Consider the following 21,271-nt stretch of genomic DNA (forward strand, 5'->3'; position numbering starts at 1 on the left):
ATTATTCGTAGCATTTTCCTTTTTTTACAACTTCGCGTCGTAAATTCTTGCCATGTTTCCACTTATGTCCGTTTAAAATACAGTCAAAACAGTTTATGGCGACATCGTTTAGAACAACATACCGGTTAAATTTACCAAAATCATAGGTCCTGGGCCCTGGCTGAATACTATATGATAGAATATGAAGTTGATTGACGAAAATCTGGATATCTTGATTTTCGCTCCATGCAACCATCAGTTACGAATTTTGAGTGAGTGTTGTCACATCTGACAAAATAGGAAAAAAAATCCTTTGAAAATTTTGGCTTTGACTGGCATAAAACTGAAGAGAATTGAGTGACCGTCTAATACCATTCATCAGTCCATCAGTCACCATCAGCCAAACATTATTCATGATTGACGGAATTGACTTTCGATTGTATGAAATAATTGACAGCCTGACTGTGTCCAACTTTATCCAGAAGCCTGGCAACCCTAGTTGTACCTACACCTAAAAATTTCCATACATTTTTTTGTGATTAAATAATTTACAACATTTTTACAAATTGTTACTTGCTCAACATGCACTACCCAAATTGCTTATTATAATTACAAATATCAAAAATTAAAATTAACATAGTAAGTTATTATTTTAATAATAATCACGAATCGAAAGAAATTACTACTTTTATTGTTGAAAATGTTATTGTGAAAGATACATATAAAAACTTAAAAATACGTCTGATAATTTTTACTAGCCTTGGAATTATGTAAAATCACCGTGTAAAATACAGTCGACGACATTCAGTTTACCTCTTTTGAACCTAATTTCACGAAGTAAAGTCGAAAAGTGTTAAACCACAGTTTTCGACTGTACATTTACTTAAAATGACAGAATATAATTCGCTCGTGTAGTTGTTTTCAGTTTAATTATTAAAATAAATTAACTAGCCCAATTAGGGGTAATAAAATGGGGCCTTTTTTCAAATTAAACTGCCATAATCCCATAAAGCTTTCCGAGCTATTCTTGGCCATCTCCGCCTTATTATGCTCGCCTGGTATTTGAATTTCCTCACAATAAGTACACTCTACAAATGCTTCGTTTATATTAAAAATATCTCGGAATGCTATTTAAAATAACCTGTTTAAGTTGTGAAAATGTTAGTTGGAACTTGGAATACTTTTGTTTTAAGAGTTACTCCACAGACATAGACAATGATAGATACCGCATGTGTGTGTACTTCGCGTGCCATATCGCGCTCCCGAACGACGAGCAATGCTCTTCTTTCGAAAGTCTGTTCTAAAGAACAGACTTTCCGACTCCGATAGCAGAAGTCTTCTATCGGAATCGGACGTCAATCGGAATTTTAAAAATGCCTAAATGCCTAAAAGTGCCGTATTGAGCTGTAGAAATTCAAATAGAAACGTTGGCCTAGATAATGGGCACTTTTCTTATCATCGGTACGTCACATATACATACAAAAAAGTGGCACGCTCGTTTTCATACAAAATACAAATGGAGCGACACGCGGTATCTATCTTGATCTACGTCTGTGAGTTACTCTGAATATAATTTATTAATTTACTTTTTACTGAGTTAATTTAGGTCAAAGTTGAAGAGTTTTATTAAAGTCCGTACTAATATTAACTTTTATGCGACAAAGTAGACACTTTGTTTCACAATTCACAGACTCAACTCTACTCTACAGTCTACTTCTTCTCATTCTCTCTTCAATTCATCTCAAATGTTAATACATAACTGTCACGGGAAAGGACAATATTATTAATAATGTAAGGATAATATAAAATTATAGTTTTTATCTCGGAAAAATTAAATCCCACCAAAAACATTTTCATGTAAAAATGTTGCCAAGATGAGAACATAATATTATAGTTTGTCGTGTCAAAAAGTAGTGAGATCTCATGTAGAGCCAAGTTTCTAACCTTACATACTCAACCCTAAATCTAAAAACCTTAATTTTACCCTAAAGCGCGGCAAAATATTTGATAATAATATTATAATGTGTCAGCCGCACGAGGAGAATCTATAAACTCTACACATTAGTCAAAATCGGTGGCCTGGCCATTTATCATTAGTTACTGTATATTAAGTTCAAAGCCCTGGCGAATAACAAAATGGCCAAGCCACCGATTTTGACTAATGTGTAGAGTTTTTAGATTCTTCTCGTGCGGCTGACACATTATAATATTATTATCAAATATTTTGCCGCGCTTTAGGGTAAAATTAAGGTTTTTAGATTTAGGGTTGAGTATGTAAGGTTAGAAACTTGGCTCTACATGAGATCTCACTACTTTTGACACGACGAACTATAATATTATGTTCTCATCTTGGCAACATTTTTACATGAAAATTTTTTTGTGGGATTTCATTTCTTTTTGTAAGCTGGTTTACGTTGTTTTTTCTTTTAGTTCATTTTTTAGGGTTCCGTACCCATAGGGTAGAAACGGGACCCTATTACTGAGACTTCGATGTCTGTCCGTCTGTCTGTCTCCAGGATGTAACTCAAGAACGGTAATAGCTAGAGAGTTGAAATTTTCACAGATTATGTATATCTGTTGCCGCCGTAACAACAAATACTAAAAACAAAATGAAATTTATATTTAAGGGGGGCTCCCATACAACAAACGTGATTTTTTTGGCCTCTTTTGCTCTATATCAATAATGGCAACAGATAGGTATTTAAATTTTTCTCAAAGTCCTTAGTTGTATGTCTACTTAAATATTTAATAATAATATTAAAATAAAATAAAAAATTAAGGGGGGCTCCCATACAAAAAACACAAATTTTTGCCTAATTTTGCTCTATAATGGTACGGATATAGGTTAAGTTGGGTTTGATAATTTTTATATTGTTTCAGTACTAATATTATGTTACATACCAAATTTCAGCTTTCTAAGACTATAGGAAGTACCCTAACAGTTTTGATGATCGGCGAGTCAGTGACCAAATTGTGGATTTTTGGACACCTATAAAATCTAAAGTATAATAGCTTCGATATTCAAAATTTGCGCATTTAATAACTATACCCATGTCATTATATCTTAAAAATTTCAACTATCTGGCATTATTCAAACCAAAGTTACGAGGGTTCAAAAATACGACGAAACGTTTCGAGAAAAGGTAGGTAGTGCCCTTGCGCGCTTCGCTTGGCTCATCTTGGCGGGGGCACTCCCGTGCCCCCAGATATTATATTCTCCCAAAAAACAACTCTAAAGTTATTTTCAGCAGATCATAAATAGAATAGCTTCTTAATTCTATTCTCTTGGACGCAGATTAAATATTCACTTATTATATACAAATGTTTTTAACTTGAATTCAACGGCGCGTTCAAAGTTAAGTACAAATAATAATTGAATTAAAACACGTCAACATTTTCATCTTTTGAGTTAAATTTTAATTGAAACTTCAATTTCGTTACAGTTATTTCCGTTTTAATTACCAGGGCCGACGGAGGTGGAAGGAGGTTTTTTAATTAATATTGTACGAGCCTGTACTCTGTAGGGAGGGTGCGATTGTTTTCAGTTTTATGGTTCCTTTCGACTCATTTACCATGATATTAATTTGGAAATATGTAGTTAGTAGCTTCCTTTCGTTAAAAATACCGTTCTTTTTTATATCATTACAAGTCCACAAATAAGGCTACTACAGAAATTATTTAGATGCAGTGGTTGATATAGAATCAGTGTAGACTATTATTAGTTATTACAGAGAACAATGTTCACTTTTCGTCGAAAACGTATGTAGTATTTAATTAGAATAACATACCTAATTTATACTTTTCCATAACACAAGTAGTTTAACTATTAGAAGTTTTGACACAAATAATAAAGTAGAAACAAAAATAATTATTAGCAAACTAAACAAAGAATTGTTCCCATTCCTAAGTCGTAGGCAACATCGAGTCAGTATTTTTATTTTTTTGGTCTTCCTTGTATCAGTGATCACATCTGTCATATTAATTCGACAATAGACCCTAAGGACCCCCGCTGCTAATTCGTCGGGTAGTTTTTAATTTAGTTTGTGCTGATGGCAGATATTGAGCTGTCGTTAAGGATCAAGTTCGCGTGGCGGGTATTATTAAGCCGAGATAGACATCTCCACGGAACACACTTTCGCATTTCCGCTGGTTTTATTGAATTTTTAGAACTATAGTCTGTCATAAAGTGGCATTTTAATTGAATTTTTCGGAACGAAAAATGGATCGGAACGGCACCTTAGGTTTATTTCCACAGTTTGTCCATACTTTCGCATTTCCGCTGGTCGCCGTGCTAGCGCTACTGATACATACTTGTAGCGTGGAGAAAAGTTTTTCTACTGTTATAAAAATGCTGTAATGAAATTTTAATTTTTAATCTGGTGAGTTTTTAATTGAATTAAACTTTTAATGAGTGCTTGCTCTTTGTAACAATATTATGTTTGTAACAAAGAGCAAGCACAAAGCATTTTTTATAAAAAAACATAATATAACTTTATAAAATGACACCTAGAAGTTACGCCGTCTTAATTTTCCTTAAATTGCTTTTTTTAAGTTTTTCGAAAGGTTGGTAGCAGAAGTTTGGAATACCGAAATAAAGTCCAAATAAAACGAATATTGAGACAGTTGCCGTCAAATCGAATTGCACTGAGTTAATTACTTAGGGAGTGTCAGCTTTGAAGAGGGTACGCGAGCTGCGGCCACTGAGGGACAAGCGAAATAAGCGCTTAACGACTCATTAAGCGGAATTTAGACAAATTACACAGGTAATAATATAATACATATTTAAATGATATTAATGTATGCCCTATATGTTGCCTCCTTATTGCTTAGCAATTTTAGGAAACGTACATTTTTTAAATTTAAAAGGGTACAACTTTGTCTTTACCCCGGGACTCAAAGTATTTCCATGCAAGTATCGATATGGATAACATACATTTTCCGGGATGAGAAATTGAGAGGTGCTTTGCTGGGACTAAAACTATCATATCATATTTCATTAAAATCGTAAAGCGTGAAGACTGAAGAGGCAGTAGACACTTTTGTCTCTATATTATTAGTGTGGATTTCTTAATGGAATGGAATTCTTAATTGTAAGCATGTTTTTTTATCTAAAAAAGTTGTATCGTATAATATATCGTTTTTCTCGTATAAGTTAACTTATATGACTTATTTAAATGTGCCATTTAAAATAAATGAATATGCGTTTTTGATTTGTTTTTAAAAGTTGGTGAATTTAATATTTTGGCTTTATTATTAATCTTTTTATCATTTAAGTTTTTATTCTTATCTTTTTATTACGTTTTCGAACGGTAAAATATTTTTATTATATTTATTACCTACCAGGAGCTTATAAATATGAAGTGGTCAATAAAAAATAAGTACTAGCGCCCGCGGCCATCACGTACCTACATGAGACTGTAATAATTATTTCAATTATATCGCTCGTACAAGGTGATTTTTATTATTACTAAACTACTCAAAACAAAATAGACTTCAGACTTATAATAATAATTACGTAATAATTTATTTATTAAAGTTAATTACAACGGGTCACCCCAATTACAATAATTAACTACAATCTTGACTAAAATTAAAACTTAAAATTAATGGTTGTAAGATCGTTAATAAATATAAGAAATAAGAGAGGGCCCAACACTGACCCTTGGCTAACACCAGAGCGTGTATGATTTTTTTTTTTTGGCAATGGGAACGTAATAATTTATTTACTTATATTTTATGGGCGAGTTCCTTCTGTTTGACCGTAAAACTTACATATTGTTTATTAAGTATATGAGTTCTTATCGATTTTTTTAACAACACTTTTTAATTTTTACCCTCAAGTGGCTAGGCAAAACAAAATCACCCAATGCACAATTTCAGGAGACAATAAAAACTGATTATCCATTTATGTTGTGGGCGATTCCGCTAGAGACGGCATTCAACACGTTTTTTTAAAGTATAGCATTTGTTACATTTTTTTATTGAATTATAAATAAAAAGATGTATTTTTAGTAGCAAAAGAAATTTTATCAGTAACAATTTTAATTTGAATGATTTAGAGCATTTTGATTTTGAAGTGATACCATCAAACGGCGCGAGAAAAACTGCTAATGCCACACATGACCATTTTTACTCAAAAAAAAACAACAATTTTGAAATAGTTTTCAAATATTGTTTAAAAAAATTGCCATTGCCATAAAAAAGGTACAAAAGTTTAGTTTTGTCGCTAAAATATGTTGTTAATATTTTAAAACTTTGTAAAAGTAAGGAGAAATGAGAGGGAAATTGGAATTAATCATTGGAACAAACTATTTTTATTATTTTTAATAAAAAAGCAGAACCTTAAATGTGGTTGCACCCGCGATCTAAGCAGTACAATTGGAAATGCAACAAATTATTTTTTGACTATTCTAGTGATTTTCGTCTCATTTCATATTGTTAAGGTAAACAATAACGTTAGATTATATTTGTTATCAATACCTACTTTTCATGTATGTAATTACAAGATTTATAAAAAATTGAATAGAGTCACATCGTGTTTCATATTTTTTCGAAATATTTCGTGTATTACAGAATATATATTAGGTATTACCTAACAGATGTTTCAAAATGATTATTAATCTTCTTTTATTTTTATATTTTAGAAGAAATGCTACTAATGACAGAAAAACATGTTTTATTTTGTCAGTAGGACGCTTTAAGTGCGTAAAAATGTTGCACCCGCGATAATGGAATCGCCCCTTGTGGTTATTTAGTCGTTTTTTCAGTTTATATGTAAAATATATGTATAGCCCTTGGGAACCTCTGCCCTAGGTTCTAGTCGCATAGAACAGCCGGTGTTTTTATTATTCACATTCCTAATTCTTCTTTCGCATTTGCTTGGCCTTTGAATAGAGGCAGTAGCATCGTTTTAGGCAAATACATCGTCAGATGGTCATAATATATTCTGTTTTGTTATTTCTTATAGTCAACGATTATATGATTTCAGCATCGTTATGTGCAAAAAAGACTGGCACATAATCATAGGTGTTAGCCAACGATTTATACAGTTTTAAACTGAACACAAAAGAAAAATAAACGCGATCATTAAAGAGCCGCGCGCTTTGTTCCGTCTTCCTCGAATTGATTTACTGCTCATTGTCTCCTGACGCCCGATCTTACTTGCGATGCTTCGAGTTTTATTGAAACGTTAATGCCTTTTTTCGCCCCTTCGAGAGCAGCTGCTCCCCTGGTAACAATGGCGTAACATGGCGTGCCCGAAATGATCCAAAACCGGAGTAATCTAAATGACATTTTAGGCACAACGTGTATTTTTAGGTGAAAATATATTTTTTAAACAATGTTAAAGAAAAATCTTCTCTAGGTAACCACTGATCTAAATGCTTTATAATATTTTTTCTTTGATTAGCCAGTATTTTTCTATGTTATAATTTTGTTTTTTTTATCCATTTATGCCAAAAATGTCACACTCTGGTTTTAATGCCGTCAACATGTCGCTAACTGTACCGCGACCGGTACTGTCTATTTACCGAGGTGGGCGTATTCTATTGTACATTTGTCATTCGTTTAACAATGTTGCCGCGTGGGCTGGCTAATCGATTATTTACTACCAAGATAACAGAAGAATTACCGCTATTTTCAGCGATAAAGCCATAGCCCATAACGTTAGATTGATTTAATTATAAATGTTTAATGGAGATTGGTGAAGCCAGGTGGTGCCAAAAGTATTATTGCGAAATGTTGGCAAACGCTTCGTTCGATCATCATTTATTATGTCTCGGAATTTCGTGGGATATTAATCTCCGAGGGAAATATAAAAAGCGTTCGCTCAGCCGTAAATAGGGACATTATCTCTTCGTATTCAGCTGTCAAATCGCCGGAGCAACATTTACTAGTCTAGACCTTATAAATACTAGAATACCAGCTGCTAGACCTCCGTTTGGTATGCTAATGCGCTTAAATTATTCATTTGTTGATGTCGAAAATTTACATTTTAATCTTTTATAAATTATGATGAGCAAAATTGTACATTTGCGCCGTGCAAATGTTATTATCACGATTTCAATGGATAGTGGATATTGCTGTTCATAATTTGCTCCGCCATTACCGACATGCGGGAGCGAGATAACCATCCCTATTCCTGTCTCGCTTGTGCTGAATGTAAATGGTTTCATTTGATGTTATGTTAGTAAATGTATTTTGCATTTACTTCTGGCATTATTGTATAGAGTCAAAAGTTATTTAGAGCGAAATTGAAGACAAGCTGCATTGATGGTTTACACTGCGCTAAATGTATTTTACGCCATCTCCATGTTTGAATTTGTAATGATGAACCAACAAGCTAATACGAACCTGTAGAGCGCCATATTTGTCTTCATATTCGTCATCGAACTCATCGACAGTAATCTATCGCTATTCATTGCCCAACATAGAGAAGGACCAATAAGGAAACATGCTTTAAATCCTCCCAACCAATGATATTCTACTTATACAGATCTGTTACGTCCATATTATTTTCCGGCTTAAATCTCTTCCGAACAATTTTCAAATTCAAAATTGCAAACATTGACAAATTTGACAGATAAGTGAAACAAAAGATACGAAAAACCATTTACATAAAAGAGACAGTTCTATTTTTAAACGTCGAATCGTATCGCTGTCTCTTTCTTCGCCTGAGCTATGACGAAAATTCGATTTTTTCCAAATTGTTCGAAAAAATAATTGAAAATGTAAATTATCGAGGTATTTATTGCAATCAAGACATGTGGTAAGAGATTCCATGTGTTTTGTTTTTTTTTTTGAGTCATAATTGGTACATTTTCGAAACGCGCACGACGACATTTTCAATTTATTTAGGTAAGACAAGACGCGGCACGTTCGTGACTGCGCTCGATGCAGACTAAACAACAGACGGCCCAATTGGGCCGTATTTGAATCTTCACAACGCGCGCGGTAGTAACATATCTGCTTTTGAGTTTTTCATCATTGCTCCCAACTAATAAACCTTTCTCATCTTTCCAGGAAACTGCAGAAGTGTGCGTGGGCACATCTGTGGGGACGATCACCGAGCCAGACTGCTTGGGACCCTGTGAGCCGGGTACCTCGGTCACGCTGGAGGGCATCGTGTGGCACGAAACGGAAGGTGGTGAGTTGTTACTAGCGCACGCAAGCACCGTAGCGCCATCACCGCACGCTTATGCACGCTTGGTATCATTTTATTTGCAACGCGATCCATTCCATTTTTCCAACTAATTAAATTAATCATTCGGAAAAATTATCTTTGAATTCATTTAGGCACGTTGCAAGGAAACTCTATGAAAGCAGGAGGCCTACAACGAAACCGTTTTGAGAGTCATACGATCTAATCAGAATGCCGCGTAGGCCGCGTCCTAAGTCCTAACTCTAACGACGTCATTTCACGTTTGTTAGAGAACGACGCGACGCAGCATTGCGATTGGTTCGTTTGAGTCTCAAAGCCCTGGTGCTAAGTTAACTTCTGCGTGTTATGAATAGGATAGGACAAGCTCTCACAAGGTAGAAAATGACTAAATGTAAAGGAACTTATCGCTGTACCTACATAATGGCCCGCGTGATGTTAAACCATATTAAAATTTACGCCCAACGGCAAAATAATGTAAAATCGTCGTGGAAGTCGTGAAATTTTTCTACTTCTACCGTTAATTTTGAAGAACGTTATTTTTTAACCCTAAAAAAGTTTTGTTGAGGCCCGCGAGTCGCGACATCAAGACCAAAACATGTTTGTGGCCGTATGTAGCCTACATACGGCCACAAACATGTTTTGGTTGTGCTCCAGACCAGTTGTGCTCAACCTACATAATGTAGGTTGAGCACAACTGGTCTATACTAATATTAACTGTGGTGCGAAAATATCGTTGCGGTCAGTTTACATTGGTCATGCTCGATATGGCGGAAGGCAGTTGAGTGTTGACGGAACAGCGATGAATGATGATCGATTACGGAACAAATCGACGGCCGTTACTGACCAATTTACTGGTTGGCTGAAATGAAGGCATTTTTACAATCCATTTAAAGGCAACTAAGGCATTTTACTAACATTAAAAAGTCTGTTTGTCTGATATAATATCCTCTGCTGAAACCATTTAGATAAATTTATTATTCACTTTATGAGATACTTGAGTGGTTTGGAGATACCTTTTATTTATCTAAATAAGGACATAAGATGGCTTGAAAAATGCATAATTCCAGAGTAATAAATGTCTGCCCTTTGTGGAGAACAACGGTTTTTTTTTTAACAAACAAAATCTCGTCATCAAAGAGGCTAAAAAGGATCACGGGAACTTATTGGACCGGATTCACACGTAGTTTAAAATTTCAAGTAGACGAACGAAGTCATAAGATAAAAGGAAATAGTTTTTACTTTGTATCTCAAAATCATAGATCAACTAAGAAAAAGAAATATCTAGTTGAAGAAAAATAAGATAGGCGGTTTATTCCGTAAAATTTTAAATAATATACAGATAAAATATTTTTAACAATCGAATCACGCGAAGGTCAAGAAATCTTTAAGAATTTAAAAGACGAGTTTTAAAGTTTTTTGTGAAGGATGTCCGAGATCTTGCCATTTAAACAAGATAAATGGACACGATGACTCGGTCGATTCTCGAAATTAACATTATTTTGACACTCAATTTGTCACAAAACGGTCAAAATAATACTTGTATACTCAAGTAATTACAGTACTTCTATCGAGGACGTTGTTAACAAGATTAATGTAATAATTCATTCTGATAATTTATTAAAATGGACGTTTTAATTCGTCCGCAAAGGGATCCGAATTCCAGGCATTCGTATGTTATAAATAAATTGGATCGAAAATCATGCGGTATTCATAATACATATGACGTGTTTCCATACCCAGGCTTACAATATATATTCAATATTGAATTGTGGTTCCCTTTCTGGTGTTGCGGCTTTTATGCGTGATAATAATTTTCCCATTTTAGTACCTCGAATCTTAAAAGTTTTATTCTTAGGCTAGGCATTTCGGTGTCTAGCCTGGGAATCAAACTAACAAACAATTGCTAGGAGTTAGGACGCCTACACTTACTAGGCGTCAATTGTCAAAATAGTTCCACGAAATACACATTTGACGGAACTTTTTTGAATCATTTACTCTATAGTTACTCCACGATATTTTATAATATCTAATAGCTGAAGAGTTTGTTTGTTTGTTTAAACGTGATAATCTCAGGAACTACTGGACCAATTTAAAAATTTCTTTCACCAACGTATAGCTAAGATGTCCCTGAGTGCTATAGGCTATGTAAAGGGTTTTCCAATAAGAGGTGTTATTTTGAATAGCCCGCTATTTCGGTAGATGTCACTTTTGAAGCTGTCATTTCTTGGCATTTGACAAGTAGAAACTACGCCATTAATAAAAATGGTACGATACACGCTTCAACAACGCATTGAAATTATTAAAATTCACTATAAAAATGGTGAAAATTTGGCAGAGACGGTTCGTAAAACTCGAACATTTTTGGGTCGTCGTGAAGCACCTTGTCGGACCGCAATACAGAAATTGGTGGAAAAATTCGAGCTGTTGGGACAAGTTAGTGATAAGAAGAATAAAACCCGTGCACGTCGCTCAAGAACAGCCGAGAATATTGCTGCTGTAGCCGAAAGTGTTGAAGAAAACCCAGGTTTGTCCATTCCTCGTCGTTCTTTGGAATTAGGTATTCCACAAACGTCATTACACCGTATTTTGCATAAAGATTTGGGTCTTAAGGCTTATAAAGTCCAGTTAACACAAGAACTCAAGCCGGCCGATCATCAACAACGTCGTGACTTTGCTGATTGGGTCGTTGAAATGCATGAAAATGATCCGGAATTCCATCGAAAAATCATCTTCAGTGATGAGGCCCATTTCCACCTCGGTGGCTTCGTCAACAAGCAAAATTGTCGCATCTGGGGCTCAGAAAACCCAAGAGTTATTGTTGAAAAGCCTCTCTATCCTCAACGTGTGACTGTTTGGTGCGGTTTATGGTCCGGCGGAGTCATTGGACCTTACTTTTTCGAAAATGAGGCTGGCGCAACAGTTACGGTGAATGGATTGCGCTATCAAGAGATGATTAACGATTTTTTATGGCCGGAATTGGATGGTATTGATCTGGACAACGTTCACTTTCAACAAGACGGCGCTACGTGCCACACAAGCAACGAAACCATTGATCTTTTAAGGGAAAAGTTTCCGGAACGTGTTATCTCTCGAAGAGGTGATCACAATTGGCCACCGAGATCTTGTGATTTAACACCTTGCGACTTCTTTCTTTGGGGCCACGTGAAGGAGAAGGTCTACGCCAACAGCCCAGTATCGATTCAAGACCTCAAAGATGGAATTCGTGAGGCTATCGAGGACATAGAGCAGCCACTTTGCGATTTAGTTATGGAAAATTTCATGAAAAGGATTTTGTCCTGTAAGCGTGGCCGTGGTGGTCATTTGCCTGATGTTATTTTCCACTATTAACGGCATACCTTCCTCTTTGTAATGAAATAAACATCTGATGATTTATAATAAAAAATGGCATTTTTCTTTGAATATCAAAATAACACCTCTTATTGGAAAACCCTTTATGTAACTATGTACCACGGTCCACGGGCGCAGCCGAGGCGGACCCCTAGTTAATAATAATTACGGTTAAAATTTAAATTTTATAATGGACCGCAGATGCTCTATTGTGGCAGATGTATATCAAAAATATTACAAATACTGACAGATTTAAGTGACACATTCCTTAGTCAAACTGTCACTTTTTTCGCATAGAAACAAAAAGTAACAAACTTTTCTTTCTTTCTTTGGTAATTAATTTTCATCAGTTAAAATATAGAGGTAATTAACTGCAAGCGGGTTAATGTATGTTAACAGTTAGTACGTTCTAAATACTTCGCTTGGAGTTTCGCAATATCGCAACTCATTATTTTTCATCAATATAATATTTCGACAGTTGATGTTATAAATTATTATGGGATGCGAGTCCTATCCCATCGAAAGTTATGTCCCCAGTCCCATGATGGGACAGTACTTAAATAAAACATAACATTATATGTCATCTGACATAAAATACATAGGTAATTATATTCTCCCATAATGACGACCTCTGTGGCTCAGTTGGTGGGCTGTTGGTAGCTCAAGCCGGGGGTCGCGGGTTCGAATCCCGCCGACGGCGGGATTCGAACCCGCGGGCGAAGGTTTCAAAGTTCCTGGGTCATGGATGTGTATTAAATAATATGTGAATCATATAAAAAAACTTAAATATATGTATAGTTTATAAGTATTAAATATATTTCCGTTGTCTGGTACCCGTAACACAAGTCCTTTAGGTACTTAGCATGGGGCAGACTGACGTGGTGTGAAGCATCCATAGATATTATTATTATAATCTATCTATCTTCTGAATTTGTCCCAAAAACTATACTACACACACTGGCAAAATTAGCGGAACATAGGTAAAAAGGGCCAAAACTTGAACTCAAGTGGGTCGGGCTGTCTGAAAGCCTTTTTTATAGCTTCTAAGCTCATTCAAGAAATAAAATATTGAACAAAACTGGCAAGTTGACAGGTTTTTATAGCAATTATGCCCTAATAAGTGTTTTTCGATTATTGACGTTGTAAGTGTTCCTGATAAGAATGGCGTTTTAGCGGGGTGAAAGGTATGCTCAGCTCATTTGATTGTTTGGTTTTTGGAAGAACACATTGCTTAGATACAAAATTAGTGATTTCCCAGCATCTGCGACAGCTAGAGCTGTAACCACGATAGAGAAAGGTCACACCTACCGTTCGGTCAGTCAGGCCTTAGGTGTGTCGGCTTCCGTGGTTCATCGTAACTTTCAACGCTTCAGAGAGACTGGATCTTACGTTTGGAGACGAGAACAAGGCAGATATCGGGTGACAATGGTTCAGGATGACCATTTTGTAAGGAAACAAAACTTAAGAAATCGACCTCAAATTGCTATGCAGACACGAAACCTGTCGGAACAGGTCCAAGATGAACGTGTAAGTGATTGTACAGTAAGAAGAAGACTCAAAGAAGTTGAATTAAACTCAAAAGTGCCAGCAAGGGCACCCAAACTTGAGACAGGACACCGAAGAGCCAGGCTAAGATTTGCGCGTGAACATCAAAATTAGACAAGTGAGTGAAATCTTGTGCTGTACAGTGATGGGAGCAAATTCTGTGTACATTGTATTGACAGGCGATAAAGAATGTGGATAAATCATAAGGAAAGCTACAGGCCATCAAACATACCGGAAACAGTGGCCTATGATGCAGGCTTCGTAATGGTTTGGAGTTGCATATGATTTGGAGCCCGCATGGAGCTGATGATTATAGATGATGGTACTTTGACAGTACAGTGCTATAGCACCGACATCCTGGAACTGCATGGTGTGCCTTTTACACAGTTTTAGGTAGTAATTTCAATTTTATGTGCGTCCATAGAGTAAGAAAATCGGGCATTATTACCTAAACGATGCTGGCGTAGCCCAGGTGGCGTGGCCAGCGTGGTCTACGGATGTGGATCCGATTGAAGACGTGTGGCACATCAATTGGTGAACGGTACGAGTTAAAACTCCAGCTCCAAAATGTGTCCAGGAGCTCGAGTTGGCGCTACTGGAGGAGTAGGAGAATATCCCACAGGAAATGATTGACCATTAAAATGCAAGCATGGAACGGCGTATCCAGGCCCTCTTGAGATCCATAGAAGGCATTACACGCTTTTAACATGGCATTTCTTTAATAAAAATGGAGAATTTATGTTAAAAACTTACTACTGAAATTTCAAAGATTTTCTTAATTTTTTTATTTTTGCTGATTTTTTTCTATTTTTCACGTTTTTATGCCCTAAATTTATATAAAATTTATTTTTTCATAATCAATTAGTAAATAAATAAATAAATATATAAAAATCAGTGAACAATTTTTAAAAAATTGAACATTTTGTTATGTTCCTCTAATTTTGCCGGTGTGTTTATTAAATATTGGTCCCAGATGCCCATACATTATAGTTATTTTCCTTTTGAAAACATGTAGAGCGTTCACTTTTCCCTTACTAAGTCAAAGCCCTGCTTGATATATTGAATAAGGCTAAGTTTACATTGCCCATGTAGACTCGCCAAAAACAGTAGCGTAAAATTACCAAGTGAAAGAGTATTTTTTTTAAAATTGGTTTTCGTGGTTAGATACCGATGTCGATCCTGGCGACACAGGAGGTACAGTGGTGGGCCAAATCCCTTTTAAAAAAATTGAAAAAGGTTGGTTGACTGGAATTTGGAATTTTTCTCACTATCCGCCGCGGCGACAGGACTAAAAACTGGCATTGACTGGTAAAATATGGTAATGTAGTAAAGCAAAACAAAGAATAATGTCAACAAAGAAAAATGAGTAGTTTATAAAATTATGTTTGCGAAATTCAGAAGTTTTTGTAAAAACTATAAACTTCTAAGCATTCCCACATACTTTCACATAATATTATACATAACGACATGATATTATGAGAAAAGGAAAGCCTCAAGTAATACTCTTATAACCGCTCGCTTCACCTTGGATACTGTAGTATCCAAGATCATTTTTAAGTCGCTACACCGGGCGCGAGGCGCTGTGGCCCGTTAATGCACCGCGTCTACGGGCAGTCGCCGTGCCCGCGTTGCGAATGCAACGAAATCAACAAATTTTGACCTAAATCTTGAGCAGACACGATTGATCTTATATTTATTTTGCTCACAATTTATAAGGCTACATATGAATTAACTTTTTCAGCCTTAATTATTGCCGATATAATTTTTATTAGGGTACAAAGTTAACAATTCATAGAAATTTCCACCATTCTTGATTTAAATTGATTTAATACGAATGTGGTAGCATTGAACTACACGTTTTTAGTCTTTTATATATCTCATGTGTATATTTATAAATAATGTATTATTATAAATAATGTAAAAAAACAAGTCGTATTTTATATATTTATTAAATTATGGAGTTTTGATTTCGACCTATGTTTCGCTCACCCGCAGTAGCAGACCAAATTTGAAAGTAACGTTTTGATCGCTTCTTGAATTATTGGTACTGTTTATAGATAAAAAATATAGGAAATCTCTGAAACTTGATACATTTCTTGATATTTCTGTGTAAAAATATCGTTGATAGAATAATATAATAACAGAAAAAAGACATCTGAAAGTAACAGTGCTTGCTCGAAAGAATGCTTCCGCCATTGCTCTTCTTTACGACATCTGTACGGTTGACTTTTATATGATGGCAACTTTAGTAAGTAAGTTATTGGAAACTAAAGTATATCTTCTAGCCAAAGAAATGCTAAAATATACCCTACGAACATTATAAAAAGGAGTAAAATCATTAAAATGTGTCCTCTCGTAACTGGGTACTGTAGTGTCCATAGATAATTTGGTGCATGAAAACATAAAGCCAAGGGCACACCTAGTCCCCACGAGCGGCATATTATATCGTATGATTATATTTAACAGTATTATGTCTACTTAATATATTTTAATATAGTTTATTCATGTTCTTTGTAATCTTTTAAACGTTTTTTTAAATAATTTCCAAATAAGAGGTAAAGTAAAAAAATATTATTTGTTAAGAATCACTTTTATTTAGAAATACTTATTATTACTTAAACTAGATATTAGTATTACCACACACAGGCGCATATATTATTTATACATTCTCATATACATAGATTCTACTGACTGACTGACTGACTTTGATAATAATAAAAAGTAACAAATACAACGCAACTTAAGTGTGATATTGTTTGAAGCAAAACTCAATACAGAGAGCCACTTTGCAGACATCGCAGCGCCATGTAGTCCTTGATACAATTTTTTTTTCAGCGCACCACTTGCATCGAGCTCTAGAAGAAGCACCTCGCTCAGGATAATGACCACCAGTTAATTGTGGCCGGCAGGCGCTAAGATTATTTTCGTTACTTGGTACCACCTCAATCCGTTGTGCTATTTGGTGGGGCATCGGTCCTCTGTATTGGGATAAAATAGCTATAACAAGCTCTTCGCGGAATTGGCGTGGTTTAAGGGGAGAAGGTCCGTAATTGAAAATTATATTGGCATTCATGATTGAAACGTTGAACAGCCTCCGGAATAGCTTTTTATACCAAACTGAATTTCTGGTTCTTTCCATGGGAAAAGCAGACAAAAGCTGGTCTTTTTTATCTACTCCTCCCATGGCATTGTTATAATCCAAGATTACTTTAGGACGATATTTATACTGGCCATGTTTTTCTTTGCCCCCTACTTCGACATTGTGATATGTTGATATCATAGAAACAAGGTTAGAGTCTCGCCAGACAAGAACGGTTAAGTCATGAGTTTGACTGAAAGCAATTTCTCCGACACGCATTTCAGTTTTAGTGATTTTTTTAAGAGAGTCTGGTACAAATTCGCGGTTAAGACGTAATGTGCCCATTGTGTCTGTTTTATGTAGCACTTTGAGAGACCGGGATAATAGCGGCGAATTGTAGAAATTATCCATGATCAAAGTGTAACCTTTATTAAAAAGGGGTCGCGTTAGATCATAAACTATACCCGCAGTCGCCCCATCAGGAAAGTTTTCATCAGTTCCGTACGTATGGTCCGTGGCGCTACTGTTACTTGTGGATTTGCCAGTATAAATTATAAAATTCCACAAATATCCGCTTTTGGATTCGCATATTTCATACGATTTAATGCCCACTTGAGCGGCTTTATTTGCAATTTTTTGCGAAAAGTTTAAACGACCTTTCCACAATAGTAAAGACTCGTCTACAGAAATTAGTTGATCGGGGCAATACAAACTGCGGAACTTGTCACTTAGATGGTCTATGACGGGCTGAATTTTTTGCAGCTTTATTTTATGTGTTGAAGCTCTTGGGTCCATATTACGATTGTCAGAAAAGTGTAAAAACCGCTTTAACATGATAAACCGCTTGTACGGCATTATTTTTCGAAAAAGCGGCATGTTGGTGTAAGGTAAATTAGAGTACCAATATTCCCTTTCCACTGGCTTGGGATTAAGTCCTTGAATTATTAAAATTGACAAGAAAGTCCACATTTCTGGAAGTGTTACATCTTTCCAGAATTTGTCGCTATTTGGAAAACTACGTGCATATTTGTTGGTTTCTTCTACTATTTGAGCGATTATTGTCTCGTCCCAAATTTTTTGTAAAGCCTGTAACGGGGTTTCTAGTTCGGAGACTGGAAATGTTGGACCCGATACCGCTGTGAATTGTTCCCGAACCCCATTAAAAACAGAACTTTCTTTTTTCCAGTCAAACACTAAAGCATCCGGTGGTAGTAATTGTTGAATTAATGCGTCATTCTGTGCATCAATCCTCATCAGCTGATTGACATGAGTTGGATCAGCATCTTCAGGGAATTCAGCTGGGAAGACATTATGTCGGGAGTTAACCGCAAAAAAATCACCTGAATCTTCAGTGTCCAGCTCAATGTCACTACCGGGGTTTTCAATCGAAACTTCTCCAAATAAATTAGCTAAGACGTCGTTTTCTGTTGCGTAATCTGAAAATAAGTTACACTTAGTTGTAATAATTGACGAAAAGAGGAATGAACATACTGTACCTTAATAAAAATATACAAATGAAATACCTGTACGTGGAAGGGTAACCTCTTCCATGTCTTGTGATAGATACACGTATTCCACATTCATCACTTGCATATTTTCGTCAACCACTTCTTCGCAATTTAAGACACTTTCACTTGGTATTGCAGGTACAATAGAGGTGTTTTGTATTCTATAAAAAAATATATTATGAAAATGGCGGTTTACTAAATATTAAAGTAATATTACATAAAAAATACACGCTGGCACGCTTACGTTGACAAAGGCTCCCTGAGTGAGACAGGTGGAGTGACGTGCATTCTGTAAAGAAAAAAACAGGAAGATCAATGAATGCCCAACTGTAAATATATATAACCAAAGCCACAATAAGAAAAATACACACTGCTGTTGAGTATTAAGCGCAGAAACCCTGGTCCACGGCAGCGATACTCTCTCAGGGGGTACAGTTGGAGTACCAGGCACCAAAGCACACGGCACTCTATCAGGTGATAAACGTCTTTTATTTTTTTTAGGCACTGGAGCATCTGGCATTATCATAAAATTCACCTCTTTACGGCGTTTCATTTCAAATAGTCGTTTTTTATCCTCAGGCTTAAGAGCTGTAGTCCGCTTTTTGTATAGAGCTCGGTTTTTTCGAACAATTGTCAGTTGGGAAGACAAGGTTGTATTCTCTATTGAGCTAGTAGATGGTTGAGGTTCTGTTAAGCTAGTCGATGGTTTCGGCTCTGTTGAACTTGTCATTAATTGAGGTTCGGTTGAGCTACTCAATGGTTCCGGGTCCGTCGAGTTAATCAATAGATCTGTTGAGTTACTTAATGATTGAGGCTGTGTTGTCGGCAAGAGTTCATTTGTGATTTGGTTGATTGTTCTTCTAAAATGAAAAACCTTGTTTGAAAAATGAAAGTTTGATAAACCTTGATTATAAAATAGAATCAGGAAAAAAAAACAAACACCTATCACATCCACGGCCGCCTCTTGTACGACAGCCTCTTCTACCACCACCCCGAATATATGGACCACCTTGCCCACCGCGACACCGAGGCATGATGAGTAATAAGCAAGCAACTGTTTGGAAGATAAACATGCGATGGAGTAAAAGCAGTAATTGTATATTATTTTTATGTTAGTAAACGTTCACCATTTTGAGGATTATAATTTAAATAAAACGAACCTTTTCTGAACCGTTTTTCAGGTTTTGTGCTTTTTCAGTTACACAGTGTATAAAAAAGTAATTGAATGAGAGGCTATGATAAAAATTAGAATAGGCTGATCATTTATTTGAGTACCTCGGTATCATGTTTCAATCAGTTACAAAAAGAACATTCGTCAGCAAGATAATGTTCATAAATAGAAAAATTACATATTTGACACCAAAAAAAGTTGCTGTAGAATAATTGTTTTATCATTCGGTCATGATAAGTAAGAATGAAATGTGGTGTTGAATGTAAGTTTGTGCTGTGACCACAACCAAAACATGAATCACGTTTAATAAAATGTGTCAACAGCCATGGCCATTTTAGATTTTGTTGCCAAAATATATAGAAATCTGTTCGATTGAAATAATTATCCACGTCCAACAGAACTACCATTGTTATAGTTGATGATAGAACGGTAAGTGTAGGTAGCTTTTCAAAATGTTTACCTACAACAAACAGAAAAAAACACGGGAATATATTCATAAATAATCGGCCAAGTGCGAGTCAGACTCGCGCACGAAGGGTTCCGTACCGTTATAGAGCAAAATTAGGCCAAAAATTGTGTTTTTGTATGGGAGCCCCCCCCTTAAATTTTTATTTTATTTTAATATTATTACTAATTATTAAAAGTTAATTAAGGATTTTGTGAAAATTTCATGTCCCTACCAGTTGTCATAATTGATATCGAGCAAAAAATCACGTTTGTTGTATGGGAGCTCCCCTTAAATATTAATTTTATTTTATTTTTAGTATTTGTTGTTGTAGCGGCAACAGAAATACGCAATCTGTGAAAATTTCAGAAGTCTAGCTATAGCGGTTCTTGAGTTACAGCCTGGAGACAGACTGACAGACAGACGGACAGGACAGACATCGATGTCTCAGTAATAGGGTCCCGTTTTTTCCCTTTGGGTACGGAACCCTAAAAATAACTCTAATAATCTAAATAGACACAAACTACGTACCTACAAATTATTCTGAACTCAGTGCGTACTGGCTTTAGCTAAATACTTTATATTCATCGTGGGTACTGGGGTGTCCAAACTAGTAAGGTTTTGAACAGTTGGATTTAAAAAGTGTAATCCTACATTATAATGTGAGTTTTAAGGACAAAAAGCATGTATAGCGTCTCCATGCTTCTTACAGTATCCAATTCATGCTGTACTTTAATCAAAATGATAATAAATAGCTAAGCAAAAACAAAAAAATGTTCACCCATCTGCCTGAGGCGGAAGGCAGTACAGTTTTATTTCAAAAAACTTGGGTGATTTTGCAGGTATTAATGGAATTTTGTTCACAAATTTATCAGCGAACATGTAGGCACTATCAGGTATAATTCGACTTACCAATTACTTGGATATTTCACAACTTCTTTTACAAAAACAATTGCACATAGGTGGACAAATTGCCTCGTGGCGAACGCCCGACTTTGAAATGAAATAAGTCATTCACATTTGTATGAATCGTAGC

The 21,271-nt window shown here is 35.6% G+C and overlaps 1 protein-coding gene across 2 annotated transcripts in view; it reads left to right on the forward strand.

Moving 5' to 3' along the window:
- LOC121737352 (zinc finger protein 608-like) overlaps positions 1 to 21,271 on the forward strand; it is a 175,631-nt gene that overhangs the window by 129,575 nt on the left and 24,785 nt on the right. For both annotated transcript variants that reach the window (XM_042129015.1, XM_042129016.1), the window contains one exon: positions 9,001 to 9,124. In XM_042129015.1, the coding sequence (XP_041984949.1) occupies positions 9,001 to 9,124 (124 nt within the window). The remainder of the gene's footprint in view (positions 1 to 9,000; positions 9,125 to 21,271) is intronic.

Source organism: Aricia agestis, chromosome 20 (genome assembly GCF_905147365.1).
Source record: "Aricia agestis chromosome 20, ilAriAges1.1, whole genome shotgun sequence".
Lineage (NCBI taxonomy): Eukaryota > Metazoa > Arthropoda > Insecta > Lepidoptera > Lycaenidae > Aricia > Aricia agestis.